General features: G+C 43.8%; 1 protein-coding gene across 1 annotated transcript; it reads left to right on the top strand.

Moving 5' to 3' along the window:
• The first annotated feature begins 2,127 nt into the window (after nucleotides 1–2,127).
• On the top strand, nucleotides 2,128–27,387 carry LOC123180111 (disease resistance protein Pik-2). Its single transcript, XM_044592073.1, has 3 exons — nucleotides 2,128–2,347; nucleotides 2,648–3,776; nucleotides 25,063–27,387. The coding sequence occupies exons 2-3, from the start codon at nucleotides 2,782–2,784 to the stop codon at nucleotides 27,065–27,067; spliced, it is 3,000 nt and encodes a 999-aa protein (XP_044448008.1). The 5' UTR covers nucleotides 2,128–2,347; nucleotides 2,648–2,781; the 3' UTR covers nucleotides 27,068–27,387.

Raw genomic sequence — 27,387 nt, 5'->3', positions numbered from 1 at the left:
AAAGAGGATGATTTGCTCAAAAAAAATTCAAAGAACACTCATGGGTTTTTGCATGAAGTTGAATTATATGCATCTACTGACATCTCCAAACAGTTGGAAGAATTTTTAAAGAAATATTTAAATAGGTTGTAGTGCAAAAATACCTACTGGACCAGATTTGAAAATTTGGTGTAGAGCTCAATATCTCTAATGACCAAAAGATATTTTTGCATAAAAGTGATGTGGAAACATCACATGACATCCCCAAATTTTGGTGGAAATTTTAAATGTATTTATCAAATGGTTGCAGTGCACAAGAGGCTCCAAATTTATGAAAACTCATTTTAAAAGAATAAAGCTCAGAAAAAAACAATTATGCAAATAAATCCACTGATAAAGAATTGTTTTATTGAGAGAGTATACAAGTCCAATAATATTTTTGGAAAGTTTCCACTTGAGGTAAAAACCCACAATATTAAAGAGAAGAGGGGTTCTGAAATCAAAAGGTAACTCCAGAAAATAAAAATTAAATTTCCTGGCAAAATTTTAATTAACAAATTAAGGTCAAAATTTTGGGGTGTCACATATCAGTGGGCCGTAAGTTCAGCTCGTGGACTATGGGCCGTATAAGTAAGTACCCCTTAGTACAGGACACTGTTAAACGCTGACCCAACCACCCACAACCATCCGGACCACGCTGTCCCGACGGGTTTTGCCAGCCAACGTGGTCCTGTATCGAGCCGCCTCTCCCATACTTTCCGTTTGATGCATGCGCCACTTCTGGCGCCACATCAATACTGGCCCATAGTACACAACGGCTGGCATTGATGTCGTGTGATGTGACCGAGCCGCCGCTTCAATGCGGATGCAGCTTCCCGAGGAACCAATTCCAGCCGCTGCGCCACATTGAATCGGCTAGCTGTCCATTCGGATGGCCTGGCCGAGGCTATATAACCATGCTCTAGCGTCGTCCATGTCACACTCAATGCATCGCTCCGCATGCCCTCGTCCTCACCTCCCCTCTTCCTCCACAACTCCGGTGATGGGAAAGTCATGGGCCTTGGTGCCGGCAGGCGGCGGCTCCACAACGGGCTTCGAAGGTTCATGGCGACGTCACCCTCGAACTCCAGGGTCGTCGTGCTCATCGGCATTGGCTCTGCAACGGGCTTCGGAGGTTCATGGCGACGCCGCCCTCGAAATCCAAGGTCATCATCCTCATCGGCGGCTGGCTGCTCGATGAAGGCAAAGATCGTCATATCCTTTCGTGATGAGAAGGACCAGCCGCCGCAGCATTAGTCGGGGACGCAGGGTGCGGTCTACGCCGTGACTGACCAGGAGTACGAGCAACAGATGGTGGTCATGCTCCGGCACTCTGTCTTCCACGTCAGTGGCCTGACAGTGCCCCGAAGACGCTCCACTACGCCAAGCCGGTGGCTATGTCCCCTCCCTGCTCTCCCCGGGGCAACCGTGGTGTCCAAATCGGATGATGCCTCAATGAGGAACCCCTCTCGCCGTCTCCCCGGCGCGTCAAGGAGGAGCGGCGCTCGCCGTCACCCCTGCCCATACGATCGCCGCGAAGGTGCGCGTTCGCCTTCACCACTACCTCGGCGGCAGCGGCAGCTCGTCCTCTTGGAGCGCCCTAACGACGGTGGAGTACGCTGACAAGGAGCGGCAACGATGGGACAGGCGCGACGCGACGCACCGGTCGGAGTTTGCAGACTACAACGTCTGGCGGTCACACATCAGGGTGGACCTAGAGCGTAGAGAGGATCATCCGCGAGTGTCAGACGACTGTCGGGAAGCCCTGTTGTGACGCAGCGCCCTTCCGCTGCTCAAAGCCCGACGACTCAGAATCTGACAATGGCTCCGACGACGGTGACGGAGGAGCCACCGGCCACGTCGCATGGTCTAAGAGGTCACTGTCAAGTATAAGGTAATGTAGGTTTAGTTTTTTTAAGGTTTTCAGCTCACCCGACGAAATATCGTCCAGTTTTATGTAAAAAATATCTTAGTTTAAATGAATATGGTCCGGTTTGTTTGAGTTTGAATCAAATTTGTTCATTTTCGTTAAAATTCATTTGAAATGTAACCCAACATATATGGCCAGCTTTTGATGGTTGGCTCACGCATCCGTACCCACGGACTGATCCCCAGTCCGCGGGCGGATGCAAGAGGAAATTTGGGGGTGAGCGTTGGAGGTGCCCTTACATTGTGTTTATATATAGTTGCGTTAGGTGAGAACGAAATGCCCGCTAGATTAGACCAACAGATCCATATAACACCGTTGTGGTGCTGTCCACTCCGCCGCTATAATACTTAACTGAAAGGACCAGCACCAAAGGATGGGGCTCGTCAGTGCGCTTGACAGGTGAACACCATTCTTCCTCGAATTATTCAATTATTCCCACATTGAGGTGAATAAATCGATGTTCAAAGTATTGTTCTTGTATGACGCTGATGTTGTGTTTAGGTCTAGCACCCTGAGATATTTTAGCTATATCATATCAGAGCACTGCTTGCTATATTTGCATAGACTCTGGATCTGGGATAATTTGTTCTCCACAATTTTTTTCTGACTCGATTTGAGTTTATGTTTCAATCTCAGAAACTTGCTAGTTATGGACCGCTTAACTCATCACGGCTCATCCCTTTTCTTTCTTCACCGCAGGCCGGGGAGGCAACAGATTTGAACTACCAATCTGCTGTTTGCATCTGTTCGCCGCTCACATTTCAAGACCAGATCAGAGAGGAATTTTTTTCTGAAAGATTGTTGTGGTGTTAACAGCACATAGAGGGAGTGAAATGGAGTTGGTGGTAGGTGCTTCGGATGCCACTATGAAAATTCTACTGGGCAAGCTGGGCGGCCTGCTAGCCCAGGAGTATGCTCTGATCAGGGGCGTGCGCGATGACATCCAGTACATCAACGACGAGCTCGCCAGTATGCAGGCCTTCCTCCGCGACCTCAGCGCTTCGCCGGACGACCAAGACAACCGGATGAAGGACTGGATGAAGCAGATCCGCGACGTCGGGTACGACGTTGAAGATTGCATCGACGACTTCACCCACCGCCTCCCACACGATTCCATGAACGAAGCCAGATGTTTCTTCGTAGTCATGAGAATCTATGAACTCCGGACCTGGTGGCATCGCCGTGACATCACGGTCAAAATTGCTGCCCTCAAGGTCCGGGCCCAACAGATTGCAGAACGACGCAACAGATATGGAGTGGACAACCCAAGCAAATGTACTGGCAGCAGCTCATCTGGAGTCCGTGACGCTACGGAGGTAATCGCTGAGTATCAGCTAGCAAGCCGTCAGCTAATTGGTACGAAGGAGCCCGTGGGGATGAGGAAAGACATGGAGAAGCTTGAGCAGTGGGTAAATGGACCTGACATTGAGCCAGCTGTTTTGTCCATAGTCGGATTTGGCGGTGTGGGGAAGACTACTATTGCGACTGCTTTGTACCAAAAGCTCCAGAATCAATTTGTGTATCGAGCATCGGTCACTGTGTCTCAGAACTATGACAAAGATGCAGTCCTCAAGAGTATTCTCAACCAAGTCAGGCAACAGGACCGCGATTACGAGCAGCAAGGCAGCAGCAGCAGCAGCAGCAGCACTGGGAGTTCCGAAAAGAAGAGCCTGGCGGAAAAAATTAAAAGCACATTGAAGCTACTTTTTCCACTTCGTAGACAACAGCGGCAGAACGATGGAAGCTCTGATGCGAAGCAGATCAAGATGGAAACAATGAGCCATGATCAAGTCAGCGAAGAACTGAAAAAACGTCTGGCTAGTAAAAGGTACATAAACACCATTGCTTTGCTTATTTATCAGTACACTATCCAATCAATTCGTTACTTGATCATGAAATAATCAATCTTGATGCAATATTCATTTTTTTAGAGAAGTCCGTATTATTTCAACCGTAAACTGTTATAACTGTCTAAAAATCAACCCTGGACTTTGAAACCGTCGAAGTTAGATCTCTGAACTGTCAAAAAGGACAAGTTTCAGCGCTGCCCTGTCTTCAAATCTTTTTTGGTTGAGTTGAAGGAGTTTTGACCAGTTGACCACCCAGACATCCATCTAGTAAGCTGCCACATCACCCCAGTATCTTGTTGAATATACATTTTGCTTATGTTTTTTATATGTTTGACAAAAAATAGTTTGAAGCTTTCCTAGACTGACCGGCATGGTAGTGCTGATTTTACAGAAGATTCTCAAATTATTCTCGACACTTCCAATTTTGGTCAAAATTTGAGCAACAATGGGGCTGAATATGTATTTTGCTTGTATTTTTTAATTTGTTTGACAGAAAGGTTTAAACATTTCCCGGAATGATCACTGTTGTAGTGTTCCTTTCACAGATTTTTTCTATTGTTTCTGGACACTTCCATTTTTGGTCAAATTTAACCAAATAAGGGGCTGAATAGATATTTTGCTTGTATTTCGATTTTTCTGGATATTATTTCTAATTTTCCTAGATTGGTCACCATAGTAGTGTTGATTTTATAGAATTGTTTCAAATTATTCTATACATTTCTGTTTGTTAGTCAAATTTTGACTCATAAAAGGACTGAATATGTATTTTGCTTGTATCTTTAAATCTGTTTGGCGAAGAAGTTTGCAACTTTCCCATAATGATCACCATGGTATTGGTCATTTTACAGAAAATTTTCAAATGTTTCTGTACACTTCCATTTTTGGGTGAATTTTTGACAAAGGGGCTGAATATGTGTTTTTTCTTGTATTTTTTAACCAGTTTGGCAAAGAAACGTTTGAAAATTTTCCAGAATGACCACCATAGTAGTGTTGATTTACATAATATTTTCTAGACACGTTTATTTTTGTGACATGAAAGCTGACTAGGTGACTGACTGGGCGGTCAACTGGTCAAAACAACCCCAACTCATAAAAAACAGTCTAAGGAGAGGGAAGGGTTGAAACTTAACCAATTTTCATAGTTTAGGGTTCTAACTCAGACGGTTTCAAAGTTCAGCATTGATTCTTAGATATTTCTGACAATTACCGAAAAAGGTTTTCGCCCCGCTTTATATATAAAGCACCGATCATCAAGCATCCAATACAAACGCACGCCACCGCAACACACGCACACATCCAGGGCAGGATACATAGACGCTGAGCGCAATAACACCACTCCTAGCACTACCACCACTAAGAGAAGTAGCCACATATGACGAACCATGCGCTCCAAGGCGGCGCCTTCAGGAAGGCACTAGTACAAAACAGGGCTTTCGTCACAGGGCAATATTCACATTAGTCCCGGTTCAGTCACGAACCGGGACTAATGTGAGCATTAGTCCCTGTTCGTGCGGCTGAGGCATTAGTCCCGGTTCACCTGGGCCCTTTAGTCCCGGTTGATGCCACGAACCGGGACTAAAGGGTGCGATGCCCATTAGTACCGGTTGGTGGCACCAACCCGGACTAAAGGTTAGTCCTTTAGTCCCGGTTGGTGCCACCAACCGGTACTAATGGGCTTTGAGCCATTAGTACCGGTTCATGGCACGAACCGGTACTAAAGGGCCCATCAAACTCTAACCCACCCCCCCGGACCGTCTTTTCAGTTTTAGAAAAAACAAAAGAAAATGATGGAAATGTCAAAAAATAAAATAAAATAAGTTTCCCATGTGATATGTGGTCTAGTTGTTGGGAAAATTAACAAATATGAATTTCGACTTTCTTTGCAAAATCTCTCTGGAATTTCTTAAAATGGGCATAACTTTTGCATAAGAACTCGGATGAAAAAGTTTTTTATAAGAAAAATCATCTACTCGAAAAGTTAACCGGGGGAACCCCGTTAAACATTTTCAAAATACTCAAAAACCTAAGAGAAAAAAGATACGGGGCTTTTAAGATCTGGAGAGGCAAAAAATTCAAAAAATTTCAAATTGTGGTCAAACAATGGTCAAACTAATTATTCTAGAATATTAGTGTTACTAAATAATTATTTCAGTTTTTTTTGAATTTTGGTCAAATCTAGTCAAATTTTGGTCAAACTGTGGTCAAACAATGGTCAAACTAATTATTCCAGAAATATTAGTGTTACTAAATAATTATTATTTTTTAAAACAATAGTTTCAAACTCAAACAGTGAAATGTGTCACTTCATGCTCAAGCTAAATTCCTGAGGGTTAATAGAATTGACATCTTACTATTGTCAGGAAAACAACAAGTGCAGACTTGGAAACAAGGGAGAATAGAACCCGGAAGTTAAGCGTGCTCAGGCTGGAGTAGTGAGAGGATGGGTGACCGTCCGGGAAGTTAGATGATTTGGAATGATGAGGATGATTAGAGATTAGAGGATAAATTGAGCAGTGATGAGGGGTGGTGATTAGAGATTAGAGGTTAAAATAATTCAGAAATTTTTTTTTAAAAAAAAAATAAAAAAATTCGTAAAAAAAAATTACAAAAAAAAATCAGAAAATTTCCTTTAGTCCCGGTTGGTAACACGAACCGGGACTAAAGGTGGAGCTCCAGGCTGCGTCCACGTGGATGGCCTTAGTCCCAGTTCGTGTAAGAACCGGGACTAAAGGGGGGAGGCTGCGTCCACGTGGACGGCCTTTAGTCCCGGTTCGTGTAAGAACCGGGACTAAAGGGGGGAGGCATTAGTAACGACCCTTTAGTCCCGGTTCAAAAACCGGGACTAAAGGCCCTTACCAACCGGGACAAAAGCCCCCTTTTCTACTAGTGAGGGTACGACACCGGAGCGCCGCCACCGCCCGATCCAAGGATCAGAGTTTCCCCTAGAGTCACATGACGGACAACGAGAGCCGCGACGACGCCATTAGGAAGGGAACGATCTTCGCCGCCGCCGGTCTGTCCGCAGATAGAACAGGTTTTCACCTCGGCCAACACTCACCGCCACCGAACGCCACACCCCGGCAACCACGCCGCCCACACGGCCATGGCCATCGGGCAGCACCAAGCCACGGCCTTCGCCCGAGAGCACCGCGCAACCACCACCAGGGCCGCCGCCACGACATCCAAGACCTTGACACCACCTCACCCGAGACCTGCCGCTATCCCAACCAAAGAGACGAGCAGAAAGGTCCCACCTTTCGTATCCCTGGGCGACCCCCAGCGCCGAGACCCAATAGGCCGGCCACCTGGCCTCCATCGACCGTCCTGCAGCACTGGGCGCGAGGTGAGCTCGGTCCCGTAACACCGTGTGCGAGACGAGGTCAGTCCTGTTGCACCGTGCACGAGACGAGCTCGGACCTGCGCACCGGGCGCGAGACGAGTGATGGACCGCAGCTGGGAGAAGGCCAGCCCTTCGCCGAACGTGGCGACCGGACGACGAGGAGGAGGGGTCAAAGGCCGAGACAAGCCGCAAACGGACGAACCGACGCCAGGACATGCCAGCCGCCGAAGCCGACTTGCCAAGCCACCATGGAGCCAACCACGGTCGGAGCAGCGACCACCCCGGCCACTGCCCAACCCGCGCCGCCCGGTGAGCCCCCCGCGTCGGAGCCGCCGGCCACACTCCCCCAGGGCACCACCGCCACCACGTCGTTGCCTCCCCGGAGATGAAGGAGGCCGCCGACCGCAGACCAAGGCCAGCGCAGCCCGCGCCATCCAACAGGGAGCTCGAAATCCCCCGGCTGGACACGCATCCACCATCACGCGTTGCCGGCCGCCACAGCCCCCTGCTGCCCCGCATGAGACGCCGCCGACCGGCAGCACACGGGAGCTCAGGCGAGCTCCCACCACCCCCCAGCGTTGCCGGCCAGACCCCAGGCGCCAGATCCGGGCGGATCTGGCCCGACGCCCACCAGCGCGCCGCCACCCGATCTGGACCACCCAGCAGCCGCCGCACCATCATCGGGGCACACACCGAGGCCGCGCCGCCACCAGATGGCCGCACCGCCAGCCCTCGCCACCGACGCCTTGCCGCAGGGCCCTGCTGAAGCCCAGCGCCGCCACCCGCGAGCTCCAACCCGCGACGGACCCCGGAGCAGAGGAGGAAGGAGATGCCCCGCCGCCGCCGCGCCGACCGTGCTTTGCCCGTCAACGCCTGCCGGCGGCGGCGGGGGAGGGAGGGGGGAGGGGAACGGGAGGAGCTGCGGCTAGGGTTCCCCCCCCCCCCCGGCACACGCGGGCGCGTCGCGGGAGGGACGGGAGGGGGGGTCTCCAGCTTCAGCAAAGTCTTTGCTCCTGTCATTTGTGACAATTCAAGATTGAAATATGGATTCTCTTTCCTTTTCGTTACTTTTGAACTCATTCCTGTGATATCTCAACAGTTTTAATCGACTAATACCCCTTAGAAAGTAATAACATTACAAAGAATAAAAAATCTTTATTATCAATTTGTCATGGAAAGCCTTTGTGTAACATTGCACTGATAGAATAATTTTTTTATAGAATAGTATTGATACCGCAGCTATATCACTGTTGAGAAATCGCAATCGATCACCCCTACACACAAAGAAATAGTTACTCTCCAAGGAATAAAGCACCCAACACCTTGGACCTTTCCATAGACCAAGCACTATACTCGTCCTTAATTGCGTCGAGAAGCCATCGAACATCCATTTACCCATTGTTGAATGTCGAGTCATTCATGTGCTTCCAACCACCACACAGATCAAGAAGGTATACAACACTATGTGTTCGAGTTCTTGTGAGGGCATGTACAATGGTTGATAAGAAAATATTCTCTTGTTTATTCCACGTCATTTAAATAAGTCAACAAAACATGTTATACGTCAGATCATCTCATAGTGTTATCTCTAGCAGTTAATGTTACAAGATCCTAAAACTATGTGGCGATTTAAAATTGAACTAGAAAACATACGGATAGGAGATGTCATCACATAAAATGGAAACAAATGACTTATCATTCTCACTAAGAGACCGAAGAAGTGTGAGAGGATTGTCGCTCTGGTCTAGAGCAGGGGTGGCTTAGATAGAGCTATCACAGAAACTAATCAACTTCTAGTGTTTGACTGTTTTTAACTAGTTTTTTCCTTCACACTTAGCAAGCAAATTGAAAGACTAAAGCAATGGAAACAAAATAAATTGCAAGTAGCTAAAGGAGTTCAATTGAAGGGTGCAAACGTAGAGGGACACGACGATGCTTTTATGTGCTTTTGATAATCGACAATATCCCACTCCATGTCGATGGAGGCTTTGAACAATTTTTGTAAGATTATAAGGATCCATGTTGTGTCGCACCACCAAGCACAACCAACCTATTCCATAATGACTTATCGACCTTCTATGTCACGCATCACTAAGGCGTGGATCTTCCCGAAGTAAGTGATATCCTTGCCTTTACAAACTCACGAGTACTTCATAATATTGTGGACAAAGATTCTCACATGGCTACTAACCGTCTAGAAGGTGCACACCCTCCAAAAGTAACAAGCAAAGAAAATGTACTTGATACAAACTCCTCAAAATATCTTAAATCAAAGTATATCTCATGAACTGAAAAAAGGCTTTCGCCTCGCTTTATATATATAGAAACGAACCCCACACAACCGAACCATACAACACGCCACCCAAATGCATGCAATGTCTCTCACACAAACGATAGGATTATGGTGAAAGAGATGAACTTCGGGTGTAGGAGCGCAAGAAAGGAGTAGTAGTTCTTCACGTAAAAAGATTCAAAACGTGTTCGTGGATTCACCTGATCACTTCTTCTCTCTCTCTATCTCTCTCTCTCTCTCTCTCTCTCTCTCTCTCTCTCTCTCTCTCTGTGTGTGTGTGTGTTTTGCTTGTGGTAAATGGAAATGAATTATATGAATTGGTTGATTACTACCACGAACGGGTTGTGGGATATATAGAGAGAATCGGAAATCTGACCAGTATCTTGAGAGATAACTAGCTCAGAAGTACCATAAGAAGCCTTTCAGACCTTTCAAACATGTTAAAGCATTCAGGCCAAAGCATTTTCACAGACAAGAAAAAAACTTAGTACTTCCGAGTATCGAAAAAATAGAGTGGTTGTTCCGAACAACTAAGTTGGCTCTTTTATGCGAGAATAGAACTGTCTCAGAAGTACCAAATAAAACAATTCGATTAGTAACACTATAGTAGATAGAGTAGCTCTCAAATGAGAATTGGACATTAAAGACATAGTCACAGCTTGGAGATGCCATGTAAAAATATGCGGAGGTGCATGACCTATACTATGACAAAATGGAGAAGCAACCCGAGAGGTCTCCAAAGTGCGAGAAAAAACTATTTTGCTCAGAGGTGCCAAAGCTAACAGAGAAGGTCTCGACAAAAAAATGACTCGGTAGTAATGGAACAAAAAGGTGCAGTAGTTACAACGGTATAGAAATCTGGGTTTGAATCCTATGGAGAAGCAATCCTAACTAACTCTATATTATCATAAGACAAATCTTTGAAGGTACCTGGTGAAAGGACGTGGATATCGCCTAGGGGGTTGAATATGCGCTTTAAACCAAATACGGTTTAGTCTTGAACAAATGAGGAATAAATTTAGCGTTTAATTTGTCAAGCACAAAACCTTAATATAGTGGGCATAACTATGTGATGGGGAACGTTGCAAGAAAATCAAAACAATTCCTACGAATCACCCAAGATCTATCTATGAGAAGCATAGCAACGAGAGGAGCGAGTGTGTCCACGTACCCTCATAGACCATTAAGCGGAAGCGTATATTATGCGGTTGATGTAGTCGTACTCTTCACGATCCAATAGCGATCCAATCAAATGAAATACCGAACGGCCGACACCTCGACGTTCAGCACACGTATGGCTCGATGACGTCCCCTTAGCAAGCAAGGGTGGAGAAGTAGATGGGATCTCAACCAGTAGGACGGCGTGGTGGAGATGGTGGTGACGTAGTGCCGGCAGGGCTTCGCCAATCGCCGCCGGAACCAATCTCAGAAGAAAACAAAATTATGGGAGAGGTAGGGTTGCCGCCGGGGCGTGGGAATTGGTTTGTTCAGCCCCTCCCTCTCCCTCGCTATATATATAGGAGGCAAGGGGGAGGGCTGGGTCGCAGCTCTAGCCCCTCCTCCAAGGAGGGGAGGCGGTCGAGGGAGGAGTCCTCCCTCCCCGAGGCACCTAAGGGGGTGCCTTCCCTCCTTGGACTCTTCATCCTCCACCTATCCTTGGCGCATGGGCCTCTTGGGGCTGGTTCTCATGGCCCATGTAGGCTAGGACGCCCCCCCCCCACATACAGCCCATGTGGGCCCGGGGCATGTGGACCCCTGACCCCTTTCGGCACTCTCGGTACAATACCGATAATGCACAAAACTTTTTCGGCAACCAAAACATGATTTCCATATATAAATCTTTACCTCCGGACCATTCCGGAGCTCCTCGTGACGTCTGGGATCTCATTCGGGACTCCGAACAACATTCGGTCAGCAACGTACATATCCCAATACTACTCTAGTGTCACCGAACGTTAAGCGTGCGGACCCTACGGGTACGAGAATCATGTAGACATGACTGAGACACCTCTCCAGTCAATAGCCAATAGCGGGACCTGGATGCACATATTGGTTCCCACATATTCCATGAAGATCTTTTTCGGTTGAACCATAATGTCGAGGATTCGGGTAATCCCGTATGCAATTCCCTTTGTCCAGCGGTATGTTACTTGCCCGAGATTAGGTCGTCGGTATCTCCATACCTAGTTCAATCTCGTTACCGGCAAGTCTCTTTACTCGTTCCGTAATACAAGATCCGTGACTAACTAATTAGCCACATTGCTTGCCAGCTCTTTACGATGTTGTATTACCGAGAGGGCCCATAGATATCTCTCCGTCATACAGAGTGATAAATCCCAGTCTCAATCCATGCAACTCAACAGACACCTTCGGAGATACCTGTAGATCACCCAGTTATGAAGTGACATTTGATAGCACACAAGGCATTCCTTTGGTATCTGGGAGTTGCATGATCACATGGTCTTAGGAATAGATACTTGATATGAAGAAAGTTGTAGCAAAAACTAAAGTGATACAATCATAAGCTATGCTTACGGCTGGGTCTTATCCATCACATCATTCTCCTAATGATGTGATCTCGTTATCAAATGACAACGTCCATGGTTAGGAAACTTTAACCATATTTGATCAACGAGCTAGTCTAGTAGAGGCTTACTAGGGACACGGTGTAGTTTTACGTATTCACACATGTATTTAAGTTTCCGATCAATACAATTCTAGCATGAATAATAAACATTTATCACGAACAGGAAATATGATAATAACCATTTTATTATTGTCTCTAAGGCATATTTCCAACACTGTGTGCACTAACAACTTATGATAAGCAAGATACACAACTATGTGATAGAAAGATATATATATAACATGAAGCACTCGGGTAAAAGAGAACTGAGGCAATTGGAGATAAGGATGCATCCCGAAGTTCACACCCTTGTGGATGCTAATATTCGGTAGATCTCTGTGGAGGCACACTGCTCCCCAAGCGCTATGGCTCGCTGTATTCTCCTCACTCCTTCGCACAATGCAAGGTGCCATGTCTTCACTAAGGGATCCTTTAGGGCGGTCACCGAACCCGTACAATTGGAGACCCTTGAGGGCCATCACTGACCCCATACAAATTGCTTGGGGAAAAATCTCCAAAACTTAATTGGAGGCTCCCGAAACATACCGAAGCTTTACACCACGGTGATTAAGCTTTGCAATAACACCAACTGTCTAGGGCACCCAAGCACCCAGAGGAACAAGCTCTAGGGTACCAAGCACCCAAGAGTAATAAGCTACTCAACTTTCACTTCCACGTATCACTGTGGAGAACTCAAACTAAGGCACCAAATGCAATGGCAAGAGCACACGGATTGCTCAAGTCATTCTCTCCCAAATCCCACAACAACAACTAATGCTATGGAGGAATATGAGAGGAAGAACAAAGAAAAGAACAAAAAGAATTCCAATATCTAGATTCAAAGGGTTCCCGTCACCTAGAGGAGAGATGGGTTAGTGAAATGTAGATCTAGATCCCATCTCTCTTTTCCCCCAAAAAGAAGCAAGAATCACGGGGGAACAGAGAGAAAGCAAGCTCCAAGAGGTCAACAATGATGGGGGAAAACTTGCACAAGGTCACTGGGGGCAATGGGGAAGAACACCCCCTTAAATAGGCCCCCACACATCTAACCGTTATGCTACAGAAAAACACTAAAGCGGTACAACCGCTTGGATGAGCGGTACTACTGCTCCATGTAGGAAAATTGTGGTTACTACGGCCTGGGCGATACTACCGTGGCGACGTCCGTTGTACCGGTTATTGAAATAATAACCGAAACAACTGCACAACCACCACTTAGTAACGCACCCCGAAACCAAGAGGAATCACCCCCACGTGGTGGCTGGGGCGGTACATGGGCCGGTACAGCCGCCCCTATCAACAAGCGTGGCACTGGCAAACAGAGCGGTGGAACCACTTGGTTTCCTGGTTGTACCAGTTATTAAGGAACAACTGAACAACTGCTAGGCCACCTCACAGTACCACGCCCAACCCAAGAGGAATCACCATACGGGAAGTGGTTGGGGCCGTACATGCCCTGGTACAACCTCCCACACACATGCAATGGTGGTTCGTTAAGTCCCATGCGGTACAGCTGCTAGCGACACCGGTTGTACCGATTATTATGGAAATAACCTGGACAACTGTCTAGCCACCACCGTGTACTGCTGCCTAAACCCAAGAGTAATCACTCTCTGGGTGATAGACGGAGTGGTACAAAGGCTGGTAGTACCGCCCAAGGACTGAGTGGTACAACATCTCGCATGCACGGTACATCCAAAGCAGGAAAACATGTATGACCAAAACTGTCATAACTTCTACAAATGATCTCTGATTTCAATGAACTAAAGCTTGGTAGAAAGCTAACAACAATAGCAAGAGTAATACAACAATAATGTAGAAGTGCGAAAGCTCCTTAAGTGAAGAACCAAAAAAACTCCAACATAAAAAACATAATAGAAGATGCATATGAAATCTGTTTTCGATGAACGTGAGCTTGTCAAGAAGATAGCCACAAGCTCCAAAACTTCACATAGAGAAAAACCAAACAAGAACCAAGAAAGATGATGCCAAGTATGCAAAGGTTTGAGCTCTCTACAAACAGTACGATCAAGCTACTGAATTGAGAGCCCCCCTTGATAGTACGGCTATCAATCATATAACTCGGTCTCCCAACTAACACCCCAAGACCGGTAAGATAGAAAGGATATACCTTAGCCTTGCACACCACTTGAGATAAATAATGACGATCTTGACCTCCTCAAGTTGGACCACCTTTATTGATTTCGCTGGCTCGATGAAGACTAGTAAATTGCTCCCCCATACTCCACTATGGGTGAGCCTCTCTTCGGCACATCTTCATGTCCATTATCACCAGAATGGATAGTAAGCTTCAATCATGTGATCTCTTCGTGATGCTCTACTTGAACTTACACAATGCAACCTTGATGATGATCACCACTTGATGTCATCCTCCATGGGTTATATGATATCTTCCTTTTGATGCAAGCCCACGGAAAGATACCTAACCCCATATAGAAATCTCACATAGATCATGGGTTAGTACACAAAGCATAATGGACAATAGTTACTATACTATGGGATCACTTGACCCCACTTATAGTACATCTTCTATGCTTGTGTGTTGATCAACTGAATCCACTCTTAGAACTTAGTCTTGATCAACCTTGTATCATATCTTCTCTCTTTATAAAGATGATGTCTTGAAGGTAAACATGAATGTTCACACAATCTACTTCTCCAAGACATGCTTGCAATAGGCTCAACTCTCACATGGCCAATTGGATAACTCCTTGAATAGCACCTTGGTCAAAAGATAATCTCCTCCTTATAACCTTGAAACCAAGAAATGGTCTTCAAGCAATGCCGATGGACAAACCCTTCAAATATAACTCAAGGCAACCATTAATCCATATGGATTGTCATCCATTACCAAAACCAAAATGGGAGCACCATGGTATTTCTCCAGGGTTATAGATACTCAGAATGGAGGTGCCTTGACTGGATTATTGAGGACGACTTTGGGTTTACAATCTTACACGAAGTTTCAAATCAAAATACCTTTACTTGTGCCACTCTTGATAGTATGGTTGTCATCCACAACTCAGCGTGAATCTTGGATTCATAAAATGCCTATAAATACATTTTAAGAGCTTTAGGTAGGTAACTCCATCAAACATTGTAGGTACATGTTACCATTGATACTCCACTTGAAGCAATATGATTGTATCTGAAATAAACATTATGGAAACATAGTCCTCTCAATGGTTATCTCATAAGTCATACAAACCCTATGAGCGGGGATAAAGTATCTCAAGAGTGAGGGGTGAATAGACTTCTGAAAACTTATAGGTAGAGGTCTAGCTTAGATTTTTGGTTGTTGGCAAATTTTAAGCTTTTACAGAGTGAAAGCAAAGCTTGTATAAGAAACGAGTAAATATTAGGATAATGCAAACATGGTGGGGCTCAATGATGTTTCCCATGGTTTGTATAGTTAGAGATGTCCTACTCCATGTTGATAGATGCTTCAAAACACAAAGGATCTATGGCCACAAAGATCTCGATTGCGAGATCTGTGAGGGACAAAGTCCATGAATGGCCCACAAAGGACCAACTAATATGTGCTGCCATAGCTTATGATCATGAAGGTATAGGCACACTTCACATTTTGGGGTACAACTTATGTGTGTGTGTGTGTGTGTGTGTATCCCCACCTATTCTAACATTTTTCTTGAAGCTCAAAGCCCCTCATTTTGAATCCCATTTTCGGAGAGGAAACTTACGTTTCTTGTGCTCAGTTTAAAGAGTTTTCTACTACAACACTCAAGGCACTCCATTGGTCTCTACTCTCCCTCCTTACTTTTCACTCCAACCTCTCTAATATAATTCAAAGATCCATCTTTAGAGATTTTTGAGTAAGAGATTAATTAAAAAGAAATATCAATGTTGTTTATTTTGGACAATTTGAACTAAACCTGATCATATATCGGGTCGGGTTTTGAACCATGCTTCAAAAAGTCTGAACCCCAAACTCCAAGCCTGAGCCCGGCCCGAAGCCCCAAATACACACTTTCTCAAGCCCGAGCTTGACCAGAATATAGGCCCGATGCTCGAAAGCTTAGCCCGAATGATGTTTCTCAGTGCTATTACATGTAAGCCCAGCCCGGAGCCCGACGCAAAAAGTGCAAAAATGAAAGCCCGAGCCCGTCCTGAATATACTTTCGAGCTGCAAAACAAATCCCGGCCCGAGAGGCAAGCCCGACCCACCCCGGCTTGGGTTTTCAGGTCGGGCTTGGGACGGGTCATCGAGTGCTACTTCTTGAACTTGCGTTGGTTTTTCCCTTGAAGAGGAAAGGGTGATGCAGCAAAGTAGAGATAAGTATTTCCCTCAGTTTGAGAACCAAGGTATCAATCCAGTAGAAGGTACAAGCAAGTCTCCAATATATGCACCTACACATAAAATCAAACACTTGCACCCAACATGACAAAGGGGTTGTCAATCCCTTCACGGTCACTTGCTAGGATGAGATGTGGTAGAGATCTCTATTAGAGATAACTAGAACGTAAAACAAATAAATTGCAGCAAGGTATTTTTGTTTTTTTGGTTTTCTAGATCTGAAAATATATGATGGAAAATAGACCCGGGGGCCATAGGTTTCACTAGAGGCTTCTCTCTTGAATAAAGCATATGGTGGGTAAACAAATTGTTGTTGAGCAATTGATAGAAAAGCTAATAACTATGATGATATCCAAGGCAATGATCATGAATATAGGCATCACGTCCGTGACAAGTAGACCGACTCCTACCTGCATCTACTACTATTACTCCACACATTGATCGCTATCCAGCATGCATCTAGAGTATTAAGTTCATAAGAACAGAGTAATGCCTTAAGCAAGATGACATGATGTAGAGGGATAAACTCAAGCAATATGATATATACCCCATATTTTTACCCTTAATGGTAACAATACACTACGTGCCTCGTACCGCTACTATGTCAATGGGTGAGGACACCGCAAGATTGAACCCATCACAAAACACCTCTCCCATTGCAAGATAGATCAATCTAGTTGGCCAAACCAAATCAATAGATCAGAGAGGAGTAGAAAGCTATTTTAATCATGCATAAAAGAGTTCAGAGAAGACTCAAATAATATTCATAGATACTCTGATCATAAACTGACAATTCATCGGATCTCAACAAACACACTGCAAAAGAAGATTACATCGGATAGAACTCCAAGAACATTGAGGAGAACATTGTAGTAGAGATCAAAGAGAGAGAAGAAGCCATCTAGCTACTAGCTATGGACCCGTAGGTCTGCGGTAAACTACTCACACATCATTAGTAGGGCAATAGGGTTGATGTAAAAGCCCCCCGTGATCGAATCCCCCTCCGGCAGATCATTGGAAAAGGCCCCAAGATGGGATCTCACAAGAACAAAAGCTTGCGGCGGCGGAAAAGTATTTTTGTGGACGCTTCTGGTGGTTTGGGAATATTTGGGAATTTATAGAGGTGGAACTAGGGTTAGAAGACCTCCGAGGGGCCCACAAGCTAGGGTCGTGCCCTGCAGGCTTGTGGCCTCCTCGTGAACCTTCTGGCCCTCTCTCCAAGTTATGCAGGTGTCTTCTGGTCCAAGAAAAATCATCGCGAAAGTTTTATTCCGTTTGGACTCCGTTTGATATTCCTTTCTGAAAAAGTCAAACACAAGGACAAAACAGCAACTGGCACTGGGCACTAGGTTAATTGGTTAGCCCAAAAAATGATATAAAATAGTACCAAAATGCATATAAAACATCCAAGATAGATAATATAATAGCATGGAACAGTCAAAAATTATAGATACGTTGGAGACGTATCACCGGGTCGGGCTGCCCATGATGAGGTTTAATGAGAACCTTAAAAACAAAGTTCCTTTAAACCTTGAAGAAATCAAAACATACCTAGTGATCTAGGAGGCGCACATTGTCCAAAATTAACAACATTGATGTTTCCTCATGATTAATCTCTACTCAAAACTCTCTCAAGATGGATCTTTGAATTGGAGAGGTTAGATTGGAAAGCAAGGAGGGAAAGTAGAGACCAATGGAGTTGGTTGAGTGTGGGAGTAGAAAACCCTTTGAACTGAGCACAAGGAACAGAAGCTTCCTCTTAGAAAATGGGATTCAAAATGAGGGTGTTTGAGCGTCAAGAGAATTGGTAGAATACGTGGGGATATATAGTTGTACCCCCAAAATGTGATCATTACACACCTTTTTTGCATAGCTCAGAGGCTCCAAAGATTTTGTTCGGCATATAAGACCAAACTAAAGGAGGCAACATTCAAATAGATCAGAGGGTCCAACCAAGAATAGTCTAGATGCTCTAACTGGACATAGGCTCACCGACGCAAGCTTCTCGTAGTGTTCTAAATTTGATCGGATGTTTTTCAAAATTTTGAGCCATATACATAGGGTTGACAAGTATTTCTGTGGCTCCGAATGGAATTTTCTTGGAGGTTCCATAAGACTTGGGGTTTGCAACTGTTGAGAAATGTAGTATAAAACAAAAAAAATCGCGCCTACGCACACCCAAGATCGATATGAATATGCATAATGGGTTGGGATCACGATCGTTACCGTCACCGAGTTGCAGGGGAAGAAGAACGTGTCGGTGTAGATCGTATTTGGACTCGCTCAAACCATCGATGAACGATCCCTCATACTGACCATGCACAGTCACTCGAACTGAACAACGAATGCATGGCCTCTCTAGTTGGTTGCAAGATGTAACCTTCACGATCCGGCAGCGCTTCACCGTCCAGAACTGATCATCGCTGGAGAATTACAGGGAGGAGATTACTAATTATGAGGATTAGTGGAACTAGACCAAGCTCTAATTAGTCAACTAGGATAAACTAGAACTAGTGCTAGATGAACTAGAGGAGGCTCCAAAACTTGTATCTTCCATAGAGCAAAAAACCTAGTGTATATAGGTTAGAGGAGATGGAGAGGGCAGCCACCAAGGAGGGAAATTCCCTCCTTGGGGCGCCGGCTAAGGGGGGTAAGGTAACTCCTCCCCTAGTCCAATTTGGCATCCCCCATCCATAAGGGGGGGCTACTCCACTTGGGCCAAGTTGGACCAATTTAACACCCCCACAAACATTTTCCACCTATATATTAATTATCGGTAATACCCGGTATTACCTGACCACTCTCTGAAATCGTTCCGGTGACCCCGAAACGCTTCCGGATCCTCTCAGAACTATTCCGAATATTAATGAAACAATCCGCAAATATGTTCTCATCACTCCCATCCTACTGATACTCAGCGGATCATGATGGCCTTAAGCTTGTGACCCCGTAGGTTCGGTAACTCGCAGATATGAACGAGACAGCGAAACCGTGGACGTACATATCGATCCCCATGAGCACAGGAATGATATTTGAGTGAACCTTTGGTTATCATGTTATGTTGCCTTTGCTTCATGAGACTTTACAACACCCGAGATGCATCGGTCCTGAGTCATCACATGCCCACAATACCGATATCCTCGTCACTGGTTTTGTTCTTCTTTCTCGTTGTCGTGTTCCGGCATCCCCGTGACAAAGTCACTTGTGTCTAGCCAGACGATGATGGATGCGGTCACACTGAGAGGGCCCTAAGAATATTTCTCCATCGTCAGAGGAGCAAATACCACTCTTGAGTTATCTAGTCCCTTGTCAAACTTTTCGATGAGCCTATAAGTTGTCGTTATGATCACCGTGTTACAGGTGACTTTTGACCAACTCCAAAGTCCACAATATGGTAAGAAGTGACTACGATACTCTCATGGTCTAAGGAGAAAAATCATATGTTAACACTCTGTGTTATTACAATTGATATAAACTCAATTCATAACAAACGAGTTTGGGTCGATTCAATATGGTTGTTCTTCCAACGTCATAATCTCAATGTTTTTTTAGTACTATCGTTACACTCAACGATATCCTAAGATACGGAAAACATGATCATGAACAACACTTGGGCTAATCTTAGAAGCAAAGACTAGAACCTTTTATTTAATCGTTTATCATTCCACGCGTGCATATGAGTTTTCCACTGAACCGCATATTCCAGGATCATAACAGTTATAACATAGAATATAAACTCTTTAATTATGAATACAGAAATATAATAATACAAATATTATTGCCTCTAGGGCATATTTCCCACATTAACGAGTATCTTTGGAGTTATTCGGAGGATCCAAAAGAATGTATTCAGATGCTCTGGGTAATGGAAATGAAGAGATATAGTTGGACAAAGACGAGGATTTTTTTAGTGTTTTAGGGTTTAATGATTTGGCACACTTGAGAAATAAAGTGACCATAACAACCTCGATCTCCTTCGGATAGTATCAACATATTTATGGACTTAATGTTATCTTGGATCACTATAATATACTCCCTCCACTCCTTTATATAAGGTGTATTATTTTCAGCATAGTGATCAAGGCACATAATTATAGACAATTTTGGATGAAATTAACATTTGCTAAATCATTGATTAGCGGCAAGTAAATCATTTAGTCTACGAAAGGAAGAAATACACGCAATCGGTAGAGATATAGTTTCTTTTTTTTCTCCACAAGGAGAGATACATGCAATTGTGGGAGAGATACTTTCCTTTTTCTAGAGGGTTAAAAATGGAATTATGTGGAATTAGAAGAAATAGATCTTATTGTGAAATTTTATCAAAAAAGCAAATACACCTTATATAAAGGAATGGGGGGGGGAGTAGAAGCTAAGCTTGGACATATTTGCCAACACGTGTCCCATTTGAAGTAGGGACCACCAACCATTTCCCTTGTTGCACCCTATGGGACATAATATGCAATAGACTTCAAATCATTCATTAGTCCCTTGAGATATGTTCGAATAACAATTCAACCCCCCCCCTCCCCCGGTTTGATTGATGAAAACAACATCTAGGATTACCAACTAATTGTGGAGTTTTAATATTTAATGGTACTTTGGTGGTCCAAATGTGGTATGAACGAAAAACGGCCCAGTATTGCTCAGATCTGTGTACATCAATTTAACAGAGAACACCCACGACAAGGTTAGTCTCCAACGAAAAGTATCTACCTCATTAGTTAAGGTGACCTCCATCAACCTTTGAACTAAATGAATCCAAGCAGTCCATCTAGTACCAATTAGCGCTCATCTGAAATGGACATTTACACGAGATGCCCCCAAAATTGTGCTCACATAAGCATCCTAACACCGCACAATATTGTAGAGCAAAGGATACTCCAGAGCTAACTACGTATCTCCCAACCAGATATCATCCCAAAAGCGAGTAGAGCGACCATCTCCAATTAAGAACTTTACCCTATTAAAGAATGCTACCTTAGTCCTCGTCAAACCTTCTAAAAGGGTGAGTCATTTGGCTGGGCCATTACTTCAGACAAGGTTTTTTAACTTGTTGTGCAACAACTGTATCCATACTCCCTCCTCTGAGGAGGAGAGCCAGTATATCCATTTACTAAACAAATATATATTTTTCATATCAAGATTATCTATAGCCTGACCCCCTTGGTTCCTAGGGTGACACAAGATATCCTACCTCTCTAGGCGATAGTTTGCCTTATTCTCATCACTCTGCCACAAAAAACAAGACCAATGAAAATCGAGTCTTTTTCGCACCCATATGGGTACTTCAAATAAGAAAGTGTGAACATAGGAAGGCTCGTGAGCACTGAATTCACGAGTACCAGCTTACCCCCATATGACATTAATTTGTCTTTCCAGCAGCTAAGTTTCTTTTCAAATTTGTCCTCAATGCACTTCCAGTATTTATTCGTCAATTTACGGTGGGTATCCGAAGATAAGTAAATGAAATTTTGCCAATCTCACAGACAAACAACTGCCTATAGTTATTCTCTTCTTCTTTGGCACGTCCAAAGCTGAAAAATCACTTTTATGGAAATTATTTTTAAGGCCGGACAGTTGTTTGAAAAGGCACATGATCAATTTTATACTTATCATCTTGTCCATATCATGTTCCATGATTGTGTCATCAACATATTATAGAATATAACCCCCCCCCCCTCCTCCCATCCACTATATGCGGAATTAAACCACCTACCTGGACATCCCGCTTGGCACTACCAATGATGACTGCCACCATATTGGCGCAATATTGAAAATCATTGGAGACATCGGATCACCCTACCCCCTACCGCAACCCCATCTGAGCATGGAAGAAATGTATGACACCGACATTTACTTTAATCCTCCCCCCCCCCCCCCCCCCCCCCCCCCCCCCGCGCAAACAAAGGTCTTAACCCGCTGCCTCCAGTCTATATCAAAGCCTTTCATCTGCACCGCATGTTGCAAGAAGGGCCATTTAACTTGTATGCCTTCCCGAAATCCACTTTAACGGTAACTCCATCAAGTTTCTTGGAATAAATTTCATGCAAAGTTTCATGTAAGATGACCACACCCTCTAGCATCTATCATTTAAAATTTGGGAGAGATTTTCACTTCTCCCCGACTCTGCACCAACTAGGGATGCACGCAACCTTATTAGTATGAGTACCTAGATTTTGTCTTGAAGTGTAGTCCCACCACACACCAAGTATGGACCTCAAAAAAATATTAGAAGTATAATTTTTTTTATCTTGATGAGTGGCCCCACCACACACCAAACTTATCCTTGATAAACAAGGAAAATCTTTGTGCATCACTCATCTTGAAATTGAAACCGGATGGTTAAATTGCACAGCTGCATGCCTAACCATCGAGTTAAGGCTCTCTTTACTAAATGCCATGTGTTTGCCACGCGCACGCACACCCACACTAGGCGCCTCTATGATATGGGCTCACATGGCAGCAACCTGAGGAGCCAAGCTCGGGAGCTGCCTCGAGATGGATCAAACCAAAGGCAAAGCTCAAGCCAAGCTACTTCCCCATCCACAAATAAGTGTACATCTATGTTTTGTCCTAAATCAAAGTTTTAAAATTTTGACCAACTTTATAGAAGAAAGTAGTAACATATATGATATCAAATTGGTATAGTATCAAAATACATTTAAAAAAATGGATCTAATGATACTAATTTAGTGTCATAAATGCTGCTACTTTTTCCTATAAAGTTGGACAAAACTCTAAGACTTTGACTTATGACAAAACCTAGATGTACACTTATTCACGGACGGAGGGAGTAGGTTTCATGGTATGCGGGAGTAACGAGATTGGCTCGGTGACTGAGAATTTGGGTGACCCAAGCCGAGCATGATTTGGCTCGGCTTGCACCCGCCCCTAGTTGTAGCTATGTAGAAATGATATAGTTTTTTTTTAACCTGCCACTACGGACACGGTGATTCTACACCCAGGTCTCGATCCTCCCATGTGTGAAATGTATAATTGTTTAAAATAGTAGAAATTTTCAAAAAAAAAAATCAATTTTTTGTGGCGCAAGATGGTCGAATGGATGATGCCCATGCCAAATTAGGTGGAGTTTGGACATTTAAGGAGCACGTGGCATGAAAGACAAATTTCAAGCCCGTGAGGAAGTTTGAAAAAACGCATTGAGCATTTAGTCTCTTACCCATGAATTTTTTAATGCAACTGGCGCGCTGAAGCATCCTGCATGCAAAATAGTTTCAGTTTTCGAAAAAAATACTATTTTTAAATTTTACTGTTCACCGGGGATAGATGAGCCGAAGCTTCAATAGGAATTATCGCCCCACCATAGGTTATTTACTGATGTACACACTATCCTCATTTCTGGTTTATTCTTCGGCGACAGAAACAGACAAGGTGGCCAATGATGAGTTTCCCCAACATGGTTGGCGGCATAGTGTGCGGATCGCCCTGCCCCCTCGCCTTAGCCATTGTCCTTGTCTTGTACGCATGGTTTAAAATATGATATATCAGTTGCATATCAACTTGCCTTCGACATATCGGACGTCGGATATTAGGTGATATATCAGATGATATGTAGATATATCGGAGAAAATATATCCAAATTATTTTCATTATTCTTGTTCAAAACATGTCTTTCGAGTGAAACAAAATGTTGGATGTCAGTGCTTTAACATACCAAATTTAGATTTCTAGTTCATTAAGTTGTTAATTAAGAAAATCTTTAAGAAAGATTCACAAAATTCTTACTCTAAGATGAAAATGTTATATATGCTTTTCTACAGAACATTATACATGCATGACTTTCACAATATGATGAAGTTGTAAATACATAATCTTCTTTTAACTCCTTTCTGATAAAGAATGGTCGTCATCTACATAGATCCGTCTATATCAATGGATATATCGGGTCAAATATCGACCATGTTGGTCGATTTTTTTTTGTTTATATCAGATCATATGTGTGAAAATGATATTTACAAAAAGATATGTTTTTTTATGTCCATATGGAAACTGGTATATTGACCTATATATCCGTTGCATTGGTCTAGATTTAAAAGCTTTGCTTGTACGACTTCGTTTTTTTTGTGGCTTTTGCTAGAGTGTGAGTGATTGTGTTGAGGTGTGTGGACTTGTTTTACTTATATCGTCTTGATGCAACATTATGAGTCAATACGAGCGCATTTTATCAAATAAACTGTAATTGTATGGGTTAACGCATATGCACAATATTCATTTCTCTTTAATTGTTATTATACTTTCTTATGGTTCGATTAAGTCTGGTGGTCCATGGTGACACTGCTTTTGTTATCATACTGTGAGTAGTGAATCATTTGGAACTGCATTCTGAAACTAGGATGAATCCATTTATTAAAAAACAATCCTCGTCGTGATATTTTCATTTGGCTAATATGTCATTGTTCAATACAAAAGAATTTCTAGCTTTTTTTCCAAAGTGTTAGCTACCATTACTATTGGAGATTACGCGATATAGATACATAACATTTCATATGGTATGAAATAACATCTTAATTTTGATTTTAAGCGTACATGAAGAAGAGCCTTAATTACCTGACATAGAAAATGCCCCCACATAAAAGGTAAACTTATTCCTTACATAGGTGTGCGGTTTTCTTTCTCACGTGTATGTTCTATCTTATTCTTGGCAGGTATCTCCTCTTTATTGATGACATATGGTCTGCGAAAACATGGGACAGTATCAAAATTTGTTTGCCTGCTGAAAATGTAGAAGGCAGTAGAATAATCGTGACTACAAGATTTCAAGTTGTTGGCGAGACATGCTGCCCAAGATATGGACGTGATCTTCTGCACACAGTCGATATTCTCGGTGGTAATGACCCCAAAACATTATTCCATGAAAGTGTTTCTGAATGCAAAAGCAGGAAAGGCAGCGATAGAGTACAGGTGGACGTCCCTGAGGAGATATGGAAAATATGCGGCGGACTGCCTTTGGCCATTGTGACCATATCTGGTCTTGTTGCCTGCAACCCAAGAAAATCCAAGGACGATTGGAGAAAAGTTTGTGACAAATTATTTTCAGAGCCAGTGGCTTCTCTTACCCTAACTGGGGTAACAAGAATACTCGATCATTGCTACAATGATTTGCCAGCAGACCTCAAGACCTGCTCACTTTATTTGAGCATATTTCCGAAGGGTGGGAAAATCAGGATGAAACGTTTGACCCGCCGATGGATAGCAGAAGGTTTCGCTAGCGAGAAGCAAGGGCTCACTGAGGAGGAAGTTGCAGAAACATACTTTAATCAGCTAATAAGAAGGAAGATAATACGGCCTGTGGAACACAGCAGCAATGGGAAGGTAAAAACCTTCCAAGTGCATGATATGGTTCTTGAATATATCGTGTTGAAGGCAAGGGAAGAGAATTTTATCACTGTGGTTGGTGGCCACTGGTTGTTGCCAGCGCCTAGCAATAAAGTGCGTCGGCTTTCCATACAAAGCAGTGGTTCCAAGCCTATAAATTCTACCAGAGGCATGAACTTATCTCAGGTGCGATCAGTGACCGTATTTGGGAGCCTACACCAACTGCCTTTTCAGTGTTTCAATGATGCAATAATACAGGTCCTCGATCTTGAGGGTTGGACTGGTTTGAAGGAGAAACATCTCAAAGACATATGTAAAATGCTTGTACTCAAGTATTTGGGCCTCCGAAGAACAGGGATTACCAAACTTCCATCCAACATTGGGAAACTCGAGTATTTGGAGACTCTTGACATAAGGCAGACGAAGGTCTGGGAGCTGCCAAAAACTGTAGGCAGGCTCAAACGGATCAGTAGCATACTTGGTGGTGAAAAAAACACATGCAAGGGGTTTAAGTTACCTCAAGAAAAGAGCAAGGATCCAATGAAATACAAGGAGACAATGAAGGCACTTCGTATACTGTCAGGCATTGAGATCGTTGAGGATTCAACAGCTGTAGCTGGCCTTCATCAGTTGACGAGTCTAAGAAAGCTTTCCATTTACAAGCTCAAAATTCAGAAAAATGGTAAAACATTCAGAGAATTGCGCTCTGCTATTGAGTATCTTGGCAGCTGCGGTCTGCAGACTCTGGCAATCAATGATGAGGGGTCTGATTTTATTAACTCACTATACTCCATGTCCGCTCCACCTAGGTACCTCACAGCCCTTGAGCTATCTGGCAATAAATTGGAAAGGCTACCTCAATGGATCATCAAACTCACTACCCTCAGCAAGTTAACACTTTCCGTGACAGTCCTTCGGGCAACTACATTCGACCTCCTCCGCTGGCTGCCTATGTTATTCTCCCTCACCTTTTCACTTCATGCAGTGAAGCAGAATCAGCAAGTGGAGGAGATCCTCAAGAAGAACATGTCGGAGTCCGACGGAGAGATCTTTGTTCCAGGCCAAGGATTCCCGAGTCTTAAGTTGCTTCGTTTCCGTGCACCTTTCATTCCAAAGCTGAGCTTTTCAGTGTATGCAATGCCAGCACTTGAAAGGATCGAGACGTTTTGTCAATCCTTCGAAGGCCTTTTCGGCATTGATGCCCTTAAAAGTCTCCAGGAGGTGCATCTCAAATTAAGTGATCAAGCTGATGATGCGACCAAGTTCCTTGTAGATTATTTGAAGGCCAACACCAAGGGAGCTCATGTAATCATCGATCATTTAGCACCTGCTTGAAACGACAAGATGGTTGCCACTTGTACTGTGAGGGGGCTCGCTCGCTAATCATCCAATCTTGCCCCCTTGGTCGTTAAAATGGATAACGTTTACATTATTGGTTTCGTTTGGTACCGATAAAGGGTGTGCTGTACGACTGTTATATTGATTTTTTTTTTGTGTTTCTTGTACAATATAACTCTGTTTTGCCACAAAAAGAAACTATGCACTCTTACATTTATATGTACTTTTTTTAACTATTCACTCAGTGAGACTAGATGATATTCTGCGCGTTCTTGTGAAAAGGTTTGTAATATATTTCAGTGGGATCTGGTTGTGTG

The sequence above is a fragment of the Triticum aestivum genome, chromosome 1D (genome assembly GCF_018294505.1).
Source record: "Triticum aestivum cultivar Chinese Spring chromosome 1D, IWGSC CS RefSeq v2.1, whole genome shotgun sequence".
Classification (NCBI taxonomy): Eukaryota; Viridiplantae; Streptophyta; class Magnoliopsida; order Poales; family Poaceae; genus Triticum; species Triticum aestivum.
This window is presented reverse-complemented; position numbering and strand designations above follow the sequence as displayed.